Consider the following 20,312-nt stretch of genomic DNA (forward strand, 5'->3'; position numbering starts at 1 on the left):
ATTGATTTGATTTCTATTGAAATATTTCCCTGCTTTCGGATGGTGGATTTTTGCATGCATTCAGTGCTACTATTTAAGTCAACCTCTTATTTTGAAAGTAAAACCGGACGCTGTGACCACGTTATGAAGCCTGCAGGATCCCCTTAATTCGACATTACTGGTAATTAAATCACACGAAGAAACCTTAACTCAAGTAAAACCAGTGTAAAATACTCACTTACAGGGATTCCAACCAGGGGCAATGTCTTATTAACAGCAGACACAGGGAGTCTCCATCGGAACGAAAATGTAATCAGTTGCCAGGTAGGTTAATAATGATACAGCTATTAACAGCATAGGTCAAGCCCATGTGAAACAGATTTCTGGTTGCAATTGTACGCTTTCACAAGACAGCACCATATATCCAGCATAAAGAAATGTAATAATGTTTGCCCCCTTACGTAATCATGTATGGAATGGTTAATTTATTGAACATATATTAAGCGTGTGGAAATGCAATAATTTATAAAAAATACAGTTAGACATTGCCCGAATCTAATGGAGTATGAGGTCAAGACCATTGAAATTGAATAAGGTCTGAGTCAGAGGCCTCCAAAACTCAAAGATTTATAATGGTGTCAAAATTGGACAAACAACCTTTGCTTTAATACACCATTAGAATCGACCCTTGCCGTAACTGTAGGGGGAGACAAAGTTAACTTGGGAAAATATATATCACCATTAGGTTCGTGATGAATCAATAGTTTTGATTTGAACAGGCAACAGCCGATACAAGGATGAGCATAGAAGCAGAGGGTTTGGACTTGTCTTCAGTTGGGTTCCAGAGCCATCTTGTAAAAGAATAAACTCTACTGCATTGAACCCTGCCCATCTCCAGTGAATTATTTTGACTAACTGTTGAGACACCAGTAGCAGCAGAGTATACGTGTTGGAAAATAAGTCTAGACAGTATCTTGCCCAGTATTGGACCTTTATCTCCAACATTACCATGTATATATTTCTACATCATTTCTTCCAAGGATTCATATCACTGTGACCTTTGACCACTGAAATTGAATTACCTCATCTTGAGTCAGTCTTAGATATCACATTCAAGAGGCCAAAAACATCTTTATTTGAGGCCACCATGACATTTGACCACCAAAATCTAATCAGTTTATCAGTGAGAATAAGTGAACATGTGGGCCATATTTGAAAGAATTCACTTGAGATATTCCTGGGATTTACATTCACAATTTACATTGAGAAGTCAGTGATCTTTGACCACCAAATTCTAATCAGTTCATCCATGCGTCAAGTTAATTGTGCCAGATTTAATAAAATTCTCTGCAAGCAGTCCTAATATATTACATTGACATGAACGTAAGGTCCCTCTGACCGTGACCTTTGACATCCAGGCACCAAAATCTAATTTTATCTTTGAGTCCAACTGAACGTTTGTACCAATTTTGAAGATATTACCTCAAGCTGATCTTCAGATATCATATTCAAGTGAAACAAACATATTTTGTGAAGCCACAGTGACCTTCCAAGTTTAAGTGAATGTTGGTGCCAAATGTGAAAAAAATCCTTCAAGGCGTTTAGGAGATACGCCTTGAGGCCATTGCGGAGGTATACAAATATTTATCATTGCATTTAGGAAAAGTTTGTGTTTAAAAAAAGGGTGTATCAGATAAACAGACACTTCATATTAACAGAAATAGATAACAGGTGTTTATTTAATTTAATCTAGGTCACTGTCCATTATGTAAAAATATTTCACATCGACCAACAAAACAAACAGAACCACCATGCTGATGGCCTGAGGAGCAGCATTCAGATGTGTTTGTGTGTGAGTTAGGGTGGGTGTGTTTATGTGGCATCTCTCATGACTAAAATCTGTTGGTCATGGCAGGTGACATCCGTCCTTCACACCAGTGAGGTCACACCTACAGAGAACCAGGGAAAAATGGAAAAATACATTAAATTCATGTTTGTTTTATTTAATCTCTGTTATTCCCAGGATGGAGGAATCCGGACCCCCCTGCCCCGATTGGATGATAGTAATTCAAGTCACTCACACCTGGTACTAACATCCATCCTTCGGATCACAAAAATCACATTAATACCAGGTGTGTATAGGACCACTGGTGCCGCCACCTCTATGTAATTTTACCAGACACAATGACGGATTGAATATGTGAGTTAGCAGTGCAGAAAGTTCTGAAGACTATGTATTAGTTTCATCCTTTTATTTGTTTTTAGGCTACCCTGTTTACTGTAACGCTCACTTTAGAGTAAAAGGTCTCAGGGGAAAATTGTGTTGTGTAGCTTTGGCAATCATTCACTACAGACTCACCGTGGGAGTGCTTGCACTGTTTGAGTGCCTCGTTGAAACCCTCACATAAAGTCAGGTCAGTTTGGTTACTGGCACAGTCCAGAAACTGTTTGACCTCAAAGTGACAGGGGACTGGCTGGGATGGAGCAGGCCGGGGAAGGTCCTGCAGTGGTATCGACAGACACCTGAGTTAGTCTCACATCAGCACCAACAGAGCTGCTGAAAAGCAGCAGACAGCTTTGGTGATGGAGGTCGGCCTCTGTAGGGGGCTACTGGTCACAACTCAAAAAACAACACTCTGGGTCATAATGCACATTCAGAACACCTTCATATACTTTTTAGTTACTAGTTGAAACCTTTTTGTGTCCTCTCAACCTCTCACCTGGTGCGAGGACTTGGCGGGCTCTTGACTGCTGCTGCCACTGCCACTGAAAGCTCCTGTGAGAGCGCTGCCAACAACGTGGCCCACAGCCGAGCCTACGGCCACCCCTGCAGCTGTAGTAGCTATCTGGGCCATGATACCAGGACCCTGGGACTGAGCAGGAGCCGGGGCCAGGGAGGCAGGAGGCGGATGAGCTGGAGCTGGAGCATAAGATGGAGCTGGGCTACAAACACAAAAAAGTATTTCTTGTACATTAAGCTGTTTGACATGTCCTGACAGTTCCACAGTCACACAGGCACAATGCGAATTCTCTGTTGTTCAAAACAGCAACAAATCTGTCATACACAATCTGAGCATAAATTCAACAAGTCATGCGGTCAAACTGAAAGACCACGCTCTTGAATCAAGATAGGAAAAAGCTCTGTATCATTTCATGTCTGAAAGCAACATTTGAGAGGGTTAGAGGGACAATTCCTAATCTGCTGTCAACTTTGAAAGCCCTTCTCCTCTCTCTGACATCATATCCGACTCAGCTCAGAAATGTAGAATATGAGAATAAAATAAATCTTCATACAGCATACTGCAATAATTATTTATACATCTCAGCCTCGTTTTGAACACCTTGCGGCTCCTTTAAATATTACCTTAACCTTGTGAGGTTTTCCGTCGGGGTCAAGATGTAAGGAAAGATTATTTGAACATCCCGAACGCACCCTCATGTTTGCCGCGGGGACCTCTTATCTCACATGGTCTCAGTGACTTAAGACGCAACAACACTAATTACACATTACGCTACACACACACCGTCAGCTGTTTGAATGAAACAGTCATATTGATATAAATTACAGTCAGATAAGTTACTTCAGTGACGTGTCATTACGTGACGTGTTGCTTCACTTATAACAGCTCACATGATCCTCCTTGAATGCCGCAGCGGTACAGTGTGTGAGCCTAAGTAATGTGTCCCTGGAGGCGGCTGGAAGGTGTGTTACCTAGCTGGAGCTGAGGGACGGCTGCGGCTTCCTCTGGCCATGTCTCACACCACCTGCGTTTGTTAGTGCAGCTCGTACCGGTGAACTTCTGCAAAATGCGGTCCTATTCTCACGTGTCTCTCTGCTCTGGTGACCGCCGGGTGTCTGTCAGTGGCAGGCCGGCAGCTCACATGCATGCAATTGACCTTGCAGCGTTTACAAATGTCGCGAGACTTAACGGGTGATCTTCTTTTTTTCTTCTGCGGGTTGAGCAGAGCTCTACCTACTGGAGTGGCGCAGCAGCACATGTGAACCAAAGCTGCATGCTTGTGACATATTTGGTTGGTTTTTGATACCAACGATCTAACGATGAGGCAGCTAAATGGAATCCAGCATTCATTAATTACATGATAATTACACGATTATTGTCAGAGGAAATACCACGGTTTCCCCGATTACCTATACTATAGAAGGAAAAAGACACACAACAAGCAATACATAGTTAATATATAGCTAATAATATAGCTAACGAGCTTAAATATGTAGTATATCATCAACTATATCTAGTTAGCTTTTATAGTGTAACGTTAGGCTATTTAAAAGTAATTTATGTAAGCTTTTATTTAGTAACCTTATTGTGGAAGGTTGGTCAGTGAATTCGTGTTTCCTGTCATCATAGGTGTAGCTGTCTGGGACGTTTATTCTGAAGGGTCACCAACGGAAGTTGTTCTGTTTTGGGAGCGATGTTTTGACTTGTGTGAAAAATCACATTCTTCATGTCTTTATTATGATTAAAGTTAAACCACCAATTCTTCAATCGTGTATCCTATGGCAAGCCAACCTGGACAAAATTCATCACTCGTCCTAAAAAGTAAAAAGCGGCGTTTACTCCGCTAGGAGGCTGCTTTTTACGCCGTTTTATAAATTTAGTTTACACGTCATGGTTTTTTTACATGACGTGAACGACGCATTTTGTCCAGGTTGGCTTGCCATAGTGTCCTGGGAGCAGTGTCCGAGACTATCGTGTAGTGGTATATCTAGTGTGTCAGACAGACAGTAGAGCAAACAGTGTTGAGAGTCATTGCCATGGAGCTGTACCTGGACCTCTATTCTCAGCCCTGCCGCTCCGTCTACATATTCGCCTCAAAGAACAACATCCCCTTTGAGTTCAAGAAGCTGTCTCTGATGGAAGGTAAGTTCATGTTCGCACACAGACACGAGGAATATCCACACCCAGATCCAGACCCGAGAAGTTGGACAGAAGCCACACAACTTTTTGGATAAAAAAACGATTGTAAACTTGTTAACTTTCTTCTACTTTGAACCGCGGTAAGTGACTTCACAGGCCACAGAAACTCTTATGTACCCAGTCCGCTGGATGAGAAAGTGCATAGAAAGTGTCAGTTTTATACCATAATGAAAATATGTTATATCGTTTTAACATTTTAGATATCAGTGTTCTAAATGAAGGAGACTTTTCAAGATTTGTCTTCAGAAAACCATTCTGAAATTTCTTTCAGGCGAGCAGTATGGAGAAGAATTTGGGAAGATCAACCTAATAAGAAAAGTCCCTGCTCTGCGAGATGGAGACTTCTGCCTGGCTGAGAGGTGATAAATCAAACATTTATTACTGCATGTGAGTCCTGTGTGGTGCTCATTAGTGGTGTTTGCCTCTGCAGCATTGCCATCCTGCTGTATCTGGCAGAGAAGTTTAAGACTCCGGATTTCTGGTACCCAGCTGACCTCCACCAACGCGCTTGCATCAACGAGTATCTGTCATGGCAGCACACAGCTATCCGTCTGCATGGATCCAAGGTGTTCTGGCTCAGGGTATGGTCACTTACGCCTGTGTGTAAGCTTTTCCCTCCAGCTTTGAAGAAGTGAGGTCAGCTGGAGGAAGCACATGTTAGGGAAGTGCTCCATTAGCAGCTCTAGATTTCACTTGCTTTATATATCCTTTTATAGTATATATTTCGGCATTTGTTTCACTATTCACTGTCACTGATCCCAACACAATGAAATAGAATGATACCCTCTTACTGGAAACAAGCTCTGTTGTGGTTTCAAAAAAGGTATTTTGTATACTATTGTGTCTTTTCCCACACCATAAGTCTGGTCTTAACTGTAATCCCTGCTTTCTGAGAACCTCCTAAAAATGAGGCTTTATCTCCACAACACTTCAGTCGACAGTGATCTAATTCTACCCAAATGCACAAACCCCAAATTGCCCCTGACATCTGTGCTGTTCTCATAGAAAAAGTGCTACACATAGAAGCACTGTGTAGTAAAGTCGCAGGCTCAAAGATCTTTCACTACTCATGATTAAGTCCACGATATAGTTAGTCTGCCCTTTTTTAATGCTGTCTGAATGCATAATTTGAACATTTTAATACTCAGTACAGTGGACTCTTTGTATCCCACAATGGATCGTGAAAAGTAGCCTACAATGAATAGTCACTAACCAAGCATTGTGTGCCATCATGCATTTAATTTGTGCTGAAGGAAAGAAAAACGTCTGTTAGACTAAAAGAAAAGTAATATGTTGAATTCAATTTTATTTGTATAGTGCCAAATCATAACACTCATTATCTCAAGGCACTTTACATAGTAAGGTCGATACCTTAAAATTATAAAGAAGCCAACCATTCCCACAACGAGCAAGCCTTTAGGCAACTGTGGAGAGAAAAAACTCCTTTATTAACTGGAAGAAACCTCTAGCAAAACCAGACCCAATGTGGGCGGCCATCTGCCTTTACTGGTAAGGGTAAATGGAGAAAAATGCTCAAAATTGAACTATTAATAAATACGTAGTTGAATAGTTTATTTAATCAGCTCTTGCAGGTAATTCCAATCGAGATATTTATGTTTGTGTAGCTTTTGATTCCCAAGGTTCTGGGCGTGGATGTCCCGCAGGACAAGTTGGATTCAGCCTTGGAGGACTTATATGGATCCTTGAAACTCCTGGAGGAAAAGTTTATCCAGGACAAGCCATTCATTGCAGGAGATAACATCTCATTGGCTGATCTGGTTGCCATTGTGGAGGTTATGCAGGTAAACATCCAAAATTGTCCAAGTCCGGAGAACTGATAAAGGGCCATGGTTTGACACTGTTTTATATATCTTTTGTTGTCGTAAAATGTCTGTGCAAGTGATAATATACCTTTTCATTTTACAAGCAAGACAAAAACAGTATTTAAAATGTCTTTAAAAATCCAAGCAGTGACTAAATAACTCTTTGTCCACTTGGGAGCAGAAAAAATCGATCAGCTTAATTAAAACATCCTGGTCAAAATTGACCGGTTAGAACAACAACTACAACACAATAATCGGATAGATATGGAAGAAAACTATATGGAAAACACTGCTGTGTTGCAGCAAATTTCCAGTTCCAGCATGTGTAACATTACATAAAAGCTTTGGGCCACATATAAACAGAGGAACACTGGAGAAGTAATTGAGCATGCCAAAAAGAGTCAAGAGAAGACAACCAAAGCCAGTGGGAGAATCAGAGATCTCAGCATACAGTAAGTTGAAAAGCGAAACTGCTTTAAATTTAGAAAATACACACCTTTTTATATTCTGATCCAATACCTAGCTTGGCACATACACTGCTTGTATTTTGTATCCAGTCATGCTATAAGAGTAATAGCTGTGGTGAAAGTAAGCAGGTACCGTCCCGCACAATTCCACTAAATGCTAAATGTGCCACTACACAATACTAGGAAGAGGGAACAACAGCTGGCTGCTAAAACCCACAGACAACAACCCCATTACAACACAAAAGTTCTAAATAGCGTTTGAGATCACAGCATATTTGTGCTGTTGGTTTTTAATTTGTGCTGAAGTGACTTATCTTTTTAGTTCCTAGTCCCCAAGCTGGAAATGTAGATGTTAGTGCACAGAATGCAGTTGCTGATCAAGGTTGATGAGAGCTTTGTGACTGAAACAAAACTATATGTTTTGTGTTTGTGTCACCTATCATAGGGGTTAGTAGTCAGAGGAGGTGGCTCAAGAGTTGGCTCTTTTCACATTAATGGTCCCCTCTCTACCCTCCTTTGTCCCACTGACAGCCTGTTGGATCAGGCCTGGATGTGTTTGAGGGCAGACCCAAACTGAGTGCATGGCGGGACAGAGTCCAGGCTGCAGTTGGGAAGGAGCTGTTTGATGACGCCCACCAGTCCCTCCTGGGAGCCCAGGACAGTGTGACATTGATGGATGCCAGCAAGATGCAGTTCCTCAAGCCCAAGATCCTCAAATTGTTCATGTGAAGAGAACATTGGTTCAGTCCAAACTAGCTTGGTAAATGTTGTGGTAACTCATTACAGTCAGCGTTGATAAGTTGTATGATTCGGGTACCAATAAAATACTATGGGGAACAATGGTTTTAACAACTTTTTTTCTAATTGTGTCATTAAGAGGGGAGAACAGCGAGGCACATTTAATTCCACATAGCTATAGGAAAAAGTCAGTATTTGGTACCTGTTTCATTACAATTTCTTGCCAGCTTTCCTTCTTAACACAGACAAAACACACACACATCATAATACATCTCTTTTGAATAGACAATACATAGTATGCATTCCCAGTGGCTTGTATGAGGACATCTCTCAGTGGCAGTAAAAGCACCAGAATGTTTTCCCTCAGTATTGCGACATGTGATTTGCTGGACCCGGCCTTGGGGGCAGAAAGGCGCAGTTGTTTAGTCAGGCGGCCTGATTATAGAGGAATGTGAACTGTGAGATAACTGCACAAATGATTCCTTAAATCATCTCTGTGGTCAAATGCAGTCAATCAGCTGTGTTTCATGTGATGCTCCTTCAAGCATCAATAAATAGTGGTCTGTGTTTGTTCGTCAAAGTGATTTGTTTGTTGTCCAAACTGAAAGTTTCATTGCGTCATGTGGATAATTAAGAGCAGTGTGTTGTGAAAAGGTCACATATTCATAGGCAGCTTTGTCAGTTTGAAATTTCACACAGCAGCACTTAATAGTCAGCTGAAAACATACAGTGCCTTGCATAAGTATTCACCCCCCTTGGACTTTTCTACATTTTGTCATGGTATAACCACATATTAAAATGTATTTCATTGTGATTTTTATATAATGGAGCAACATAAAATAGTCCATCATTTGGAAGTGGGGGTAAATATTACATGGATTTCAAAATTATTTACAAATAAAAACCTGAAAAGTGTTGAGTGCATATGTATTCACCCCCTTTACTGTGAAACCCCGAACAAAGATCTGGTGCGACCAATTGCCTTCACAAGTCACATTTGCAAGTCACATAATTAGTAAATAGGGTCCACATGTCTGTAATTTAATCTCAGTATAAATACACCTGTTCTGTGAAGGCCTCAGAGTTTGTTATAGATCATTACTGAACAAACAGCATCATGAAGACCAGGGAGCTCACCAAACAGGTCAGGGATACATTTGTGGAGAAGTATGAAGCAGGGTTAGGTTATAAATAAATATCCCAAGCTTTGAACATCTCACTGAGCACCATTTAATCCATCATCTTGAAATGGAAGAATATGGTACAACCACAAACCTACCAAGACAAGGCCGTCCACCCAAACTGACAAGCCGGACAAGGAGAAAATTAATCAGAGGGGCAACCAAGAGGCCCATGGTAACTCTGGAGGAGCTGCAAAGATCCACAGCTGAGGTGGGAGAATCTGTCCACAGGACAACTATTAGTCGTGTACTCCACAAATCTGGCCTTTATGGAAGAGTGGCAAGAAGAAAGCCATTGTTGAAAGGAAACCATAAGAAATCCCATTTGGAGTTTGCCACAAGCCATGTGGGAGCAGGGGCGGTGCGTCCCATTAGGCAAGTCGGGCAGTTGCCCAGGGCCTCGGCCATCAGAGGGCCTCGTCATATTTAAAGAATAAAGTACTCTATCTATATTTACGATTTTTTTTTTTTTAAATAATTCAAATAAATCACTTGTCATTGCACATGCATGTGACTGGAATGTAATGTTTCTAAGTGTCTTCTTGACCGGCTGCTTCACAGGAACGAGCTCTGATCTCACTGTGTGTCTCTGAGCGAATGAGAGAGGACGGAACCCCTGGGCCTGTGTGTGTGTGCTGTCTGGACATAAACACACACACTCGCCCGCACAACACTGTACAGGGAGCCGCTGCAGAGCCGCAGGTTGCCGAGCCCTGGCTACGACGAAAGAACGATTTGTTTACAGTTCCACCGTTAAAGAGATGCGGATGTCAAAACATCAGCCTCACATCCCCGCTCCCGGTCGCCAGCCCCACCTGTGTGCGCGCGACACAGTTTGAGAATCACTGCATTTGGGAGACCCAGAGGTGAACTGTCCCCCGCGCCCCCTCCCCTTATTCCCTTCTCACACAGCATCGAGCAGGGGCGTCTGCAGTTGCCAATTCCCCACACAATGATATAATAGTTAAAAAAAAATCGCTTCGCGGGCCAGATGATTTTTTTTATCTTTTAAGTGCTCGTGCCGCCCCCCACTAAGGGCACCAAACCCTTTCACCAAACCCCACATACAAAGACTGAAACACATGTGTACAGACACTCACACACACGCACTCACTCATTCACATCCACTTGTCTCCCTTTCACTAACTCACTCACTCACTCATTCATCTCCGTTTTTCTCACACACACACACACACACACACACACACACACACTCACACAAACACACACGTCTCCCTTTCACTCACACACACACACTCACTCTCACACATACAGACACACACACACAGACACACAAACACTAACTCACTGATTCACATGTCTCCCTTTCTCTCACTAACTCACACACTCACTGAAACATTCACTCACTCTCTCTCTCTCTCACACACACACGTCTCCATTTCACACACTCATTTCTCTCTCTCTCTCTCTCTCTCTCTCTCTCTCTCTCTCTCTCTCTCTCTCTCTCTCTCTCTCTCTCTGCCTCTCTCTCTCTCTCACACACACACACACACACAGTCAAAATAGATGTTAAAGTAAGCCGTTTTGCTGTAAAGTTAAACATTATGAAGTAAATAATTGTTTAGTTGTCTCATTCACAATAAATGTCAGTATCACAAAAAAAAATTTGGGAGGGGGGGGGTCCTCAAAATTGTTCTTTGCCCAGGGCCTCCAATTAGCCAGAACCGCCCCTGTGTGGGAGACACAGCAAACATGTGGAAGAAGGTGCTCTGGCATTAGCTATGAGTGGCGGAAACCCAACACTGCCCATCACCCTGAGCACACCATCCCAACAGTGAAACATGGTGGTTGTAGCATGATGCTGTGAGGATGCTTCTCTTCAGCAGGTACAGTGAAACTGGTCAGAACTGAGGGAAAGATGCATGGAGCTAAATACAGGGCAATCCATGAGGAAAATCTGATGCAGTCTGCAAAATACTTGAGACTGGGGTGGAGGTTCATCTTCCAGCAGGACAATGAACATAAACATACAGCCAGAGCTACAATGGAATGGTTTATATCAACGCATGTTCATGTCTTGAAATAGTCCAGTCAAAGCCCAGACCTAAATCCAATTGAGAATCTATGGCAAGACTGGAAAATTGCTGTTCACAGACGGTGTCCATCCAATCTGACTGAGCTTCAGCTTTTTTGCCAAGAAAAGTGTACAAACATTTCCATCTCTAGATGTGCAAAGCTGGTAGAGACATATCCCAAAAGACTTGCAGCTGTAATTGCAGCAAAAGACGGTTCTACCTTGTATTGACTCAGAGGGGTGAATACTTATGCACCCAACTTTTGTTCTCATTATTGTTTGTGTCACAATTAAAGGTATTTTGCACCTTCAAAGTACTATGCATATTGTGTTGATCACAATCAACACAATTGTGTTGATTGTGATCAAGGGAAAAAGTCAGTTTAAGTCTATTTGAATTCCAGCTTGTAACAGTACAAAATGGGAAAAAGTCCAAGGGGGGTGAATACTTATGCAAGGCACTGTAGTCCATGAATGATACTTATGTTGTGACGCTTCTGTACTGGTTGATTTTAATTAACATTGCTAATTCTGATTGACTTATTTTGTCTACTGAAATAAAGTAAGTAGTATGGTTACTTGAGGTTTTAAGTCGATTAAGATAAACCTAGCATGTGTATGATGTTGAGTCCTTTCTCCTGCTGTGTCGGGGTAGATAGCAGCATGGCAGTGTTTCTGAAACAATGCCATGCTGTTACCATGTGGAAAACCCACATATAACCTTTTATTACAAGTAAACTAAACAATTTCTCTCTTTATTTTTTCTTTCCAATGTATGTCTCATCCACACACTGATTTTGCATCAGGAGCAGTTAAGCATTCAGTTTCTTCCCCAGGAAAAATGTAACCTACTCTAGAGCGGTGGTTCTCAAATGGGGGTACGTGAAGGTACTCCAGGTGTTTGTAAAAAAAAATTATATTTAAAATTAGCATCCATTCAAAAATCCTTTAAAAATGGTTATTTAATAGATATTCAACAAAATATAAGTGTTTAATAAATCAGACACTGATGGCACAACGCTGTGTATTACATCTTTTTTTCAACCAAAGGTAGCTAGCTTTTTCTGCCGCAGACAAAGCCCCGACATCCAACATCCACTGGGAAGACCTTGTCCTTATCCAGCCAGCCTCTCGGCACTCTGCTACAAGCTCAGAGTACTTGAGGTGATTCCTTTCATAGGCTGCTGTCATGCCCTCTTCCCAGGGGAAGGTCAGCTTGATTATTAAGATGCATTTTATCCATTGCAGACCACATGACATTGTCTGGCTGGAGAATAGTTGCTACATTCAAATGCCCTCAAAACAAGATCATTTCCACCGTGTTTTAAGCCCAACAGTCCAGTAGAAGGGGCTATTCTAGAAGACAATAGCATTTGGGACGATCCCTGAATGCACCTCGTCCATATATATCAGCGCAAATTTAAGCTTAAAACATGGTGTAAATGAGCTTGTTTCGGATGAATTTTTCCTTTTACCAATCCCGCCATCAGATGGGGAATGTAAATCATTAGTGGAAATGGATATGGAGGAGGATCATGTGCACTGGTATGAACCAAAAATTATTATTATTACTTTTTGAAAGAGGTTGAACCATGGAAAAAAGAACAAACTGCACAGTCATTCAAAGACACATGCCCAGGACAGAAAAATAAACTAAACTTGACAGCATTTCTCATGTTTCACAAAATTCAAACAGATCAAAGACCTCCTCCTCAGTCTCCTCAGCATAGTAGAAGCAGCAACTGAAAATGCTGCTCTGCTGGCTCGTGCTGCAGCATTAAAGGAATAACATGCACATCAAGCTCAAGAGGAAAAACTGAAAACAAAACTGGAACAAATGGAGCTGGAAACAGAAATTGCAGCATTTGCTGCTAAAAGAAAAGTTCTTCAAAGTGTGGAAATGGATGATCAAACTCAGGGAGATGGAATGAATGCTCATTTGTGAGCCAGCAGGCAAAAGAATACAGAACTTTTGGACCCTGAAGTTTGACCTGTGGAGTTTATACACCTGGGTGCATTTCCTAGACCATCATTGCAGAAAACGATTAGGAACTTGGACTTTCTGAAAACTCCTTTAGAGCAGCATGGGTCTTAGCAACCAACCACAGAGTCTCCCTCTAAACACAGTGCAGATAATTTAGTCCCCCACCACGGCACTCACGTTAACCTAAGCACTGTTTAACAAAGGAAACTGACCTTGCTGACCTTATTGTCATGCAGCAAAACTAGACTTACGTTGTGCGCAGATGTCTACATATGGATGTATGCAGAGTTTATTCAGAGGCTGAATGGCTATTAAAGTAGCACTTTTGAGATTAATTCAAAATAACCAACGCTTACCTGGAAAGGCATTAAATTGGACAGCAATTAAAGCTGACAATAGAAAAGCTCTGCATGCTTATGATATGTACCTAAGAGGATGCTGTAATGTTATGCAGGACTTACAGTATGGACAAACAAGATATTCCCTCAAAATTAGGATAAATTGCAAGGATTCAAAGGGCCCATATTTGACACCTTTCGGGATGTAATTTTAGGTATTGTTCCCCCTAAGATGATATATCAGTGGTTTAAAGTCGAAAAACTGCTGCAATGTGTATTTCCATGTCTTCTCTCCTGCCTCTCTCTGAAGCTGCAGATAAAAAAAGACTGTTTTCGCGGGCCTCTTGAGCCCCTCCTCTGATTGGCTGACTGCACTTTGAGTGACACGCGACCAGGCCTATCACCGGTCTCATTCTAGCGCATTCACTCTGGTAAACAGCTGAAAGTCACGCTGGTATATTTGATACAGTTAGAGAAGACCAGCCATATATATTTGCAGTTAGTTACAACAGGATGTTTCTGAACGGTAAGTATCACCGTCTTCATGTTTGTTCAAGCTTTAGTAGAACAGTCGGCCAATGTAGGAGTAACGTCCCAAATTACAGTACGGAGTTTCACAACGGAGTTTCAATACGACCTGATGGAATACCTGGCCGAGCTCTCACGGTGTGTGCAGATCGGCTGGCAGATGTGTTCACAGTCATTTTCAACTTGTCACTGCTCCAGTCTGTACTCCCCACATGCTTCAAGGAGACCATCATTGTCCCTGTTCCCAAGAAACCCCAAACCCTCTGCCTGAACAACTACCACCCAGTAGCACTCACCTCCACCATCATGAAGTCCATTGATGGTTAGTCAAATCCTTCATCACTTCCTCCCTCCATCCCTCCCTCCCTCCCTGACTCATTGGACCCACTTCAGTTTGCCTACTGGCCAAATAGGTAATCTGCAGATGCAATCTCCCTCACCTTAAACACTGCCTTCTCCCAGCTGAAACACAGGGACACGTGTGAGAATGCTGTCAATTGACCACAGTTCAGGGTTTAATACCATTGTGCCCTTGAAGCTCGTCACCAAGCTCAGAGACCTTGGGCTCAACTACCCCCTCTGTGATTGGATCCTGAACTTCCTGACGGGCTGACACCAGGCTGTGTGGATAGGCAGCGCCACATCAACCACTATGACTCTCAACACCAGCGCCCCCCCAGGGCTGCGTGCTCAGTCCTCTCCTGTACTCCCTGTTCACGCATGACTGCGTGGCCACCCACAGCTCCAACACCCTCCTCAAATTTGCTGATGACACAACCATCATAGGCCTGATATGAGGGCCGATGAGATTGAGAGATGAGAGAGAGGTGGTCAGAGCCCTGACATCTTGGTGCCAGGACAACATGACAATATAATACAATTTTTGACAAATTCCAGTCTGGATTTCGCAAACGACACAGTATGGAAACTGATCTCCTTGAAATTATTAATGATTTATTGATGTCTACCAATGCTGTTGGTCGTAACGTATTATTGGTCTTTGACTCTGTGCCGCATTTGACACCATTGATCATAACATTCTCATCAATAGACACACACAGTGCGTCAGCATATCTGGAACTGCCCTTGGATGGTTCAAGTCTTATCTCTCAGTTAGACAAATATCCGAATATTTCCGGATCTCATCCTTCGCTCCACTATTGTGGGTTAGGGTTAGGGTTAGAGTCCCACTTCTAACATCTTCGAAATATTTCCCCAAATTAAATCAGTTCTATCACTCCCTGACTTAGAAAAGTTAATACATGCCGGATTCACACACATAGCGCCAATCCGATGCGCCAAGGCGTCAAGTCAATTTTTTTCGCTCGCTGTAACTCTGCACATTACTCCTACATTGGTGGACTATCCTGCTAAAACTTGAAAAAACATGAAGACGGTGTAACTTAACGTTTAGAAACATCCTGTTGTAACCAACTGTGAATATGTGGCTGGTCTTCTATAGCTGTATCCAACCATACCAACATGACTTCCAGCTGTGTTTATCAGAGTGAATGCGCCAGAATGAGACCGGTGATAGGCCTGGTCGCCTGTCACTCAAAATGCAGTTAGCCAATTAGAGGAGGGGCTCAAGAGGCAGGCGAAAACATCCTGTTCTGTCTGCAGCAGAGAGGACATGGAAATACACATTGCAGCAGTTTTTACGACTTTAAACCACTGATCTTAGAGGTACCAATACCTCAAATTAAATCCAAGATAGGTGTTAATGATGGGCCCTTTAATACTTTTTAAGACAGTGGAGACGGATGTCTTCAGTACGAAGGCCAGCCCCACTAATCCCCATTACCCTGTGTGACTCCCCTGGTAAATACTTTAGAGTACTTCTGCTTCCTGGGCATGATCACACAAGACCTCAAGTCAAAGCTGAGCACCAAGTCAATCATCAACAAAGCCCAGCAAAGCCCTAACTCTGCTGCGGTCATTTGTACTTCCTTCATCACCATCTGCCATGCTGCTTCCACTGCCAATGAGAAGGTCAGAGTTCAGCGGATCATTTCCTCTGTAAAAAGCATCACTAGCTGCAATCTGCCATTCCTATCAGGACCTGTAAGCATTCAGGTTGCGGCGGATCCCTCCAATTATGGACACAAACTTCCTGAGACACCCTCTTTTCTCAAGAGGCTGCACCCATCAGGACCAAAAGCTTGCACCACAGGAACTGTATTTTTTCTGACTAAAGGCTTCAGGTTTTTTCATTTTATATGTATGCTGCATATCCTGAATTGCAGTACTTGTTTTAACTTTCTTTATATTTAGTTTACTTTGTGTTAATTAAGCTGTATGTTAAATCACCCAGTATAATGAGTGGAGTCAGTCAGTTGTGCAGCTCATCAATAAAATGATCCAGGGGTACTGGTAGACCTTATATAGCCAAACAGTAAATGGAATTTTGATGGTCTGCTATTGTGTTTTTTATTCAACTGCAGAAGTGTTCAATACAGGGCACAATTTGGGGACTTTTCATTGAGAATTTGATTAATTTTTGTAAATGTAATTTATTTTGTTCTTTTATTCCGTGTTGACACTTCCTCTAAATTAACCATTCTGTAAAATGCAGTGTAATGATGTGGAAATTTCAGCACTTGTGTTAAGAGTCCCTGAGTCAATAACGGTACTGTGCGACTCCCCCCAAGGCAGGCAGAGAGGAACTCAGAATAGGATCCAAGAGCAGTGCAGATAAAGGAACACAGACAGGACAGCTCAGCAGAGAGAGAAAGAGAGAGAGGGGGAGAAAGGACATACAGTCAGACTCTAGCCAGGACAGCATCTTAGTGGCTAACCACTGGATACTTGCAATGCACCAGAACTGAAATCCAACCAACCAGAGGTAGGAATTCAAGAAATGCAATGTCTCGTTATGTTTGATAAATTGTGTGTGTGTGTGTGTGTGTGTGTGCATGTGTAAAAAGATTCAGTAAATCATGTTCATTGCAGAATGGAAATCAGTGTTCTCGGGCTTAGGTTTTCAATGTGCCCTGTCCTTGTTAGTATGTGTTTAAGAGAAGCTGTTTTATACCTGTGTGCGGAATATATAATGAGTTCTTACAGTTTTCCCTCTATCCGATAGAGAGCGATATCTGTGTGTGAGTGTGTGTGTGTGTGTGAGAGAGACCACAATAGCTCCAGCGAGCTGTGTCATTGTGTCCTGACGGTGTAGTCTAACGCCGCAGTATCCACCCCCCAGCTCCCCCCATCACTTTACAAGCCTGAGCCCCTTTCCATCCCCCTTTCCCTGTAGTTTATCTCACTGTAATTCTGCTCAAATGAAATAACACTCTCGCTAATTGGGCTTATAGAGTATATAGTCTATATATATGGAGCGCTTTTCTAGTCTTGATGACACATACGTTCATAATATCATACGTACTAAAGAATATAAACAATTCAATAATGTTTTTTACTGTTAAAATGTGAGATATCGACCATAGGACCTGGCTGTGAAGGTCCTTCAGAGGTAAAAAGGCAAAATTTAAGCTGCTCCTTTGTAAATAAAAATGGTGTAACCCCGCATTACAATGCTACAGTTTAAATCATAGCATAGAAACCTCAACTTCCAGGATCCTTTCCAAAAGTATGATAATCCCATTTAAAGCACCCTCACTGCCATTCATTGTTTAAAACATATGCAGGGTGAGAGGGGTTTTGGTTTAGCTTGTCTATTAAATCCTGTACCTGTAATACATTTTCTTTCTATGTTTTCGCCCATGACGGCATAAAATTATCGTTAAAACCGTTGGTAGAAATTCAGGCTTTAATTGGATATTGCGGATGGGTAAATTAATTTGAAGGGCGAGGATGAAGATGGACGAAGAATGTCTCTGTTAGGCTGGTCTGAGGGGATGGGCTGTGGAATGGGCAGATGGAGACTCTGTGCGGGGGTTCCGTCTCAGGCACATTTCCACCCAAGCTGATGTTGGACCCCAAAAGAGTCAGAGGGACAGGTGGTATGTGGCGAGAAATGCCTTCAAGTGGAGCTGATCGAAAATTGTGGCTGAAAATGGTGGGACTGGTATGAGATGCGTTTCGGATTCTGAGGCCAAAAGTCTGAATATTTGTAATGAGTACAAAGACAGTGAATCAACGATGTTGTAGTGGGCTGCACTGAGGATAAACTGATGTTCTGCGCAGGAATTGCATAATAAGTATGGACTTTCTGAACCATTCATGCTGGCGAATGGCAGCTATGACTATGGGTTATACCTCATAAAGGGCAGATGAAGGACAGCTGGACTCTGAATCGAGAGACTTAAACTCTGGGGGCCAAGCAGAGGCCAACCATCTTCATCTGCAATAGCTGCTGAAACCTGTGGAAGGACCTGCATCTGTGAAAACTTGGGTATCCTCAGGGTGAGTGATGTGAGGACAGAAAATTATGCTACAGGCTCATTTCTATTTTGCATGCATTGTCAGGGACGACTCTATCATGGAGAGAGGGGACGGCTGCACCTTTGGTCAACAGTTTGGAGAGGAAGGATTTCCCCTATGGAATTATGTGGATGGCATAATTGAGATGGCTAAGGAGGGACAATAGTTGCAGTTTGGTGCATCTGTCTGCCAGAAGATAGTTAAACAGGAGCATAGTGCTGCCTGGAAGAATTTTGAGTCCAGGGTCATGCCCAACAATTCAATGGAGGTGCTTGGACCTGAGGTTTTCCATTTGGAAAGAAGAACGCAGAGTTCAGTGAAAGCTCTTGTAAGAGCGGAAAGCACAGAGTAAGAAGGTGGGGATGGTGGGGCTACAACAAAATAATCATAGAGAAGATGGAACTTGTACTGTATGGGAGTTCGTAATTGTTGGTAAGAATTCAGCACACAGCTCCTGAAAGTGAATCGAAAGCTTTCCAGCAAATGCCGAAAAAATGTCTGGAGCAATGGACAAGACTTTAACAGCACTGGTGATGTCGGCTTTTGACAGCCAGGCTCTATTGCCCGCCAAGCGGATGAGAGTGATGATGTGGTTGATTCTTGCCTAATGCATGGAGAAGCCAGGAATGGGAATGAGACTGTTAATGTTTGGCATGTGTGAGCCATGTGGGGAAGACACCTCTATTATTAGCCTCTTTTTTGTATTTTTTCATGTTGCCATGCCTATTGGACTGATGTGGAACTCTGGAAAAGGAGGTCTGTTGAAGAGGCATATCATCAATCCATCTAAAACCTCTTTAGCCAATAAGGAAACTGTCTTTCTGGATGATTTGTAACGCTGTGACAAGGACATTTATTTTGACGGGTGTGCTGATATGCTGGTCTGCCTGCTGATGTGATTGGATTGTGGGGGCAGGTGTTACTAGCATGGCTGCCTCCACAGAAGGAGCACACATGCAGGAGGCAGCAGTAGGAGAATGTGTAGCCCAGGTCGTTTTTGCACACCATCTTGCCCCTCTGGTAGAGGACTGGCCTGCCATGCTTAACAGAAGGCATGGAGACATTAACAGAGGGACGCATGTCGACAGGTCTAGGAATGATGGGATGTGGGGGTGCAGCGGGGAGGAATGTGCGAGCTGTCCCAGTATGTTCTCTGATTTAACTGCTGTATCCAGCCAGCTGCCTAGCTGGCAAAATGGACATGTTAGCTGCAGAAGCCTGTACCCACAAAATGTAAGGCCATGTCTAGCACAATAGAGGGATAATCGTCTAATTCAGTTCTCCTAGTGAGAAAGAGGTAAGTCCTTAGATCTAGAGGGGACTGGATGACAGAACTGTATAGAGATTGGTCTGCATTTCCCTAGGCTGGCTAGTGTCAATGATGGATGGTTGAAGTAGCTTCACTAAATCTACGTTACAGGATAGGATCTGGTGACGTAATGCAGGGAAGACAAGAGGGGGTGGGGGGGGGCGTGAGTGATGAAGCTGGCTGGATGGGTGGTGCTACTGTGGCAAGAGACTAGTTATTATGGGAGGGAGGCCAGGATAGGCCAAGGTGGCTGAGCAACTTGATTAGCCTTTGATGAGTCCGTTTGAGGGGATAGATGGTGCTCTCGTGCTGTTGTGTTGATTGGAAAAGAAAAGGGGGGAGCAAAAGCCTTTCTGCAGCAGGCAACTGAAGGAAGAGAAGAGGAAGGTATAATGGAATGGAAGGGATTTTGTAAAGCTTGTAAACACGGGGATAAAAAGAAAGCTGATATTAAATGAGAAAACTCAGAAAAAGACGGAGCATGCGCAGGGGGCAATACGACCTGTCCCCCACCAGGGGGAGCTGACGATGCGGGCGTTGGCTGTTAAGGCGACGGAGGTTTGGTGACGTCATGGCTGACGCAATCAGTGGAGGTTGTACCAGACGA

General features: G+C 42.8%; 2 protein-coding genes across 2 annotated transcripts; one reads left to right on the forward strand and one right to left on the reverse strand.

Moving 5' to 3' along the window:
- Nucleotides 1–1,090: 1,090 nt before the first annotated feature.
- On the reverse strand, nt 1,091–3,855 carry chchd10 (coiled-coil-helix-coiled-coil-helix domain containing 10). Its single transcript, XM_061090479.1, has 4 exons — nt 3,692–3,855; nt 2,700–2,922; nt 2,339–2,480; nt 1,091–1,928 (listed from the first exon to the last, which is right to left on the reverse strand). The coding sequence occupies exons 1-4, from the start codon at nt 3,730–3,732 to the stop codon at nt 1,909–1,911; spliced, it is 426 nt and encodes a 141-aa protein (XP_060946462.1). The 5' UTR covers nt 3,733–3,855; the 3' UTR covers nt 1,091–1,908.
- Nucleotides 3,856–4,615: 760 nt separating this feature from the next.
- On the forward strand, nt 4,616–8,049 carry gstt1b (glutathione S-transferase theta 1b). Its single transcript, XM_061090445.1, has 5 exons — nt 4,616–4,862; nt 5,191–5,278; nt 5,350–5,500; nt 6,545–6,721; nt 7,741–8,049. The coding sequence occupies exons 1-5, from the start codon at nt 4,757–4,759 to the stop codon at nt 7,936–7,938; spliced, it is 720 nt and encodes a 239-aa protein (XP_060946428.1). The 5' UTR covers nt 4,616–4,756; the 3' UTR covers nt 7,939–8,049.
- The last annotated feature ends 12,263 nt before the right edge of the window (nt 8,050–20,312 follow it).

This window comes from Limanda limanda, chromosome 2 (genome assembly GCF_963576545.1).
Source record: "Limanda limanda chromosome 2, fLimLim1.1, whole genome shotgun sequence".
NCBI classification, from domain to species: Eukaryota; Metazoa; Chordata; class Actinopteri; order Pleuronectiformes; family Pleuronectidae; genus Limanda; species Limanda limanda.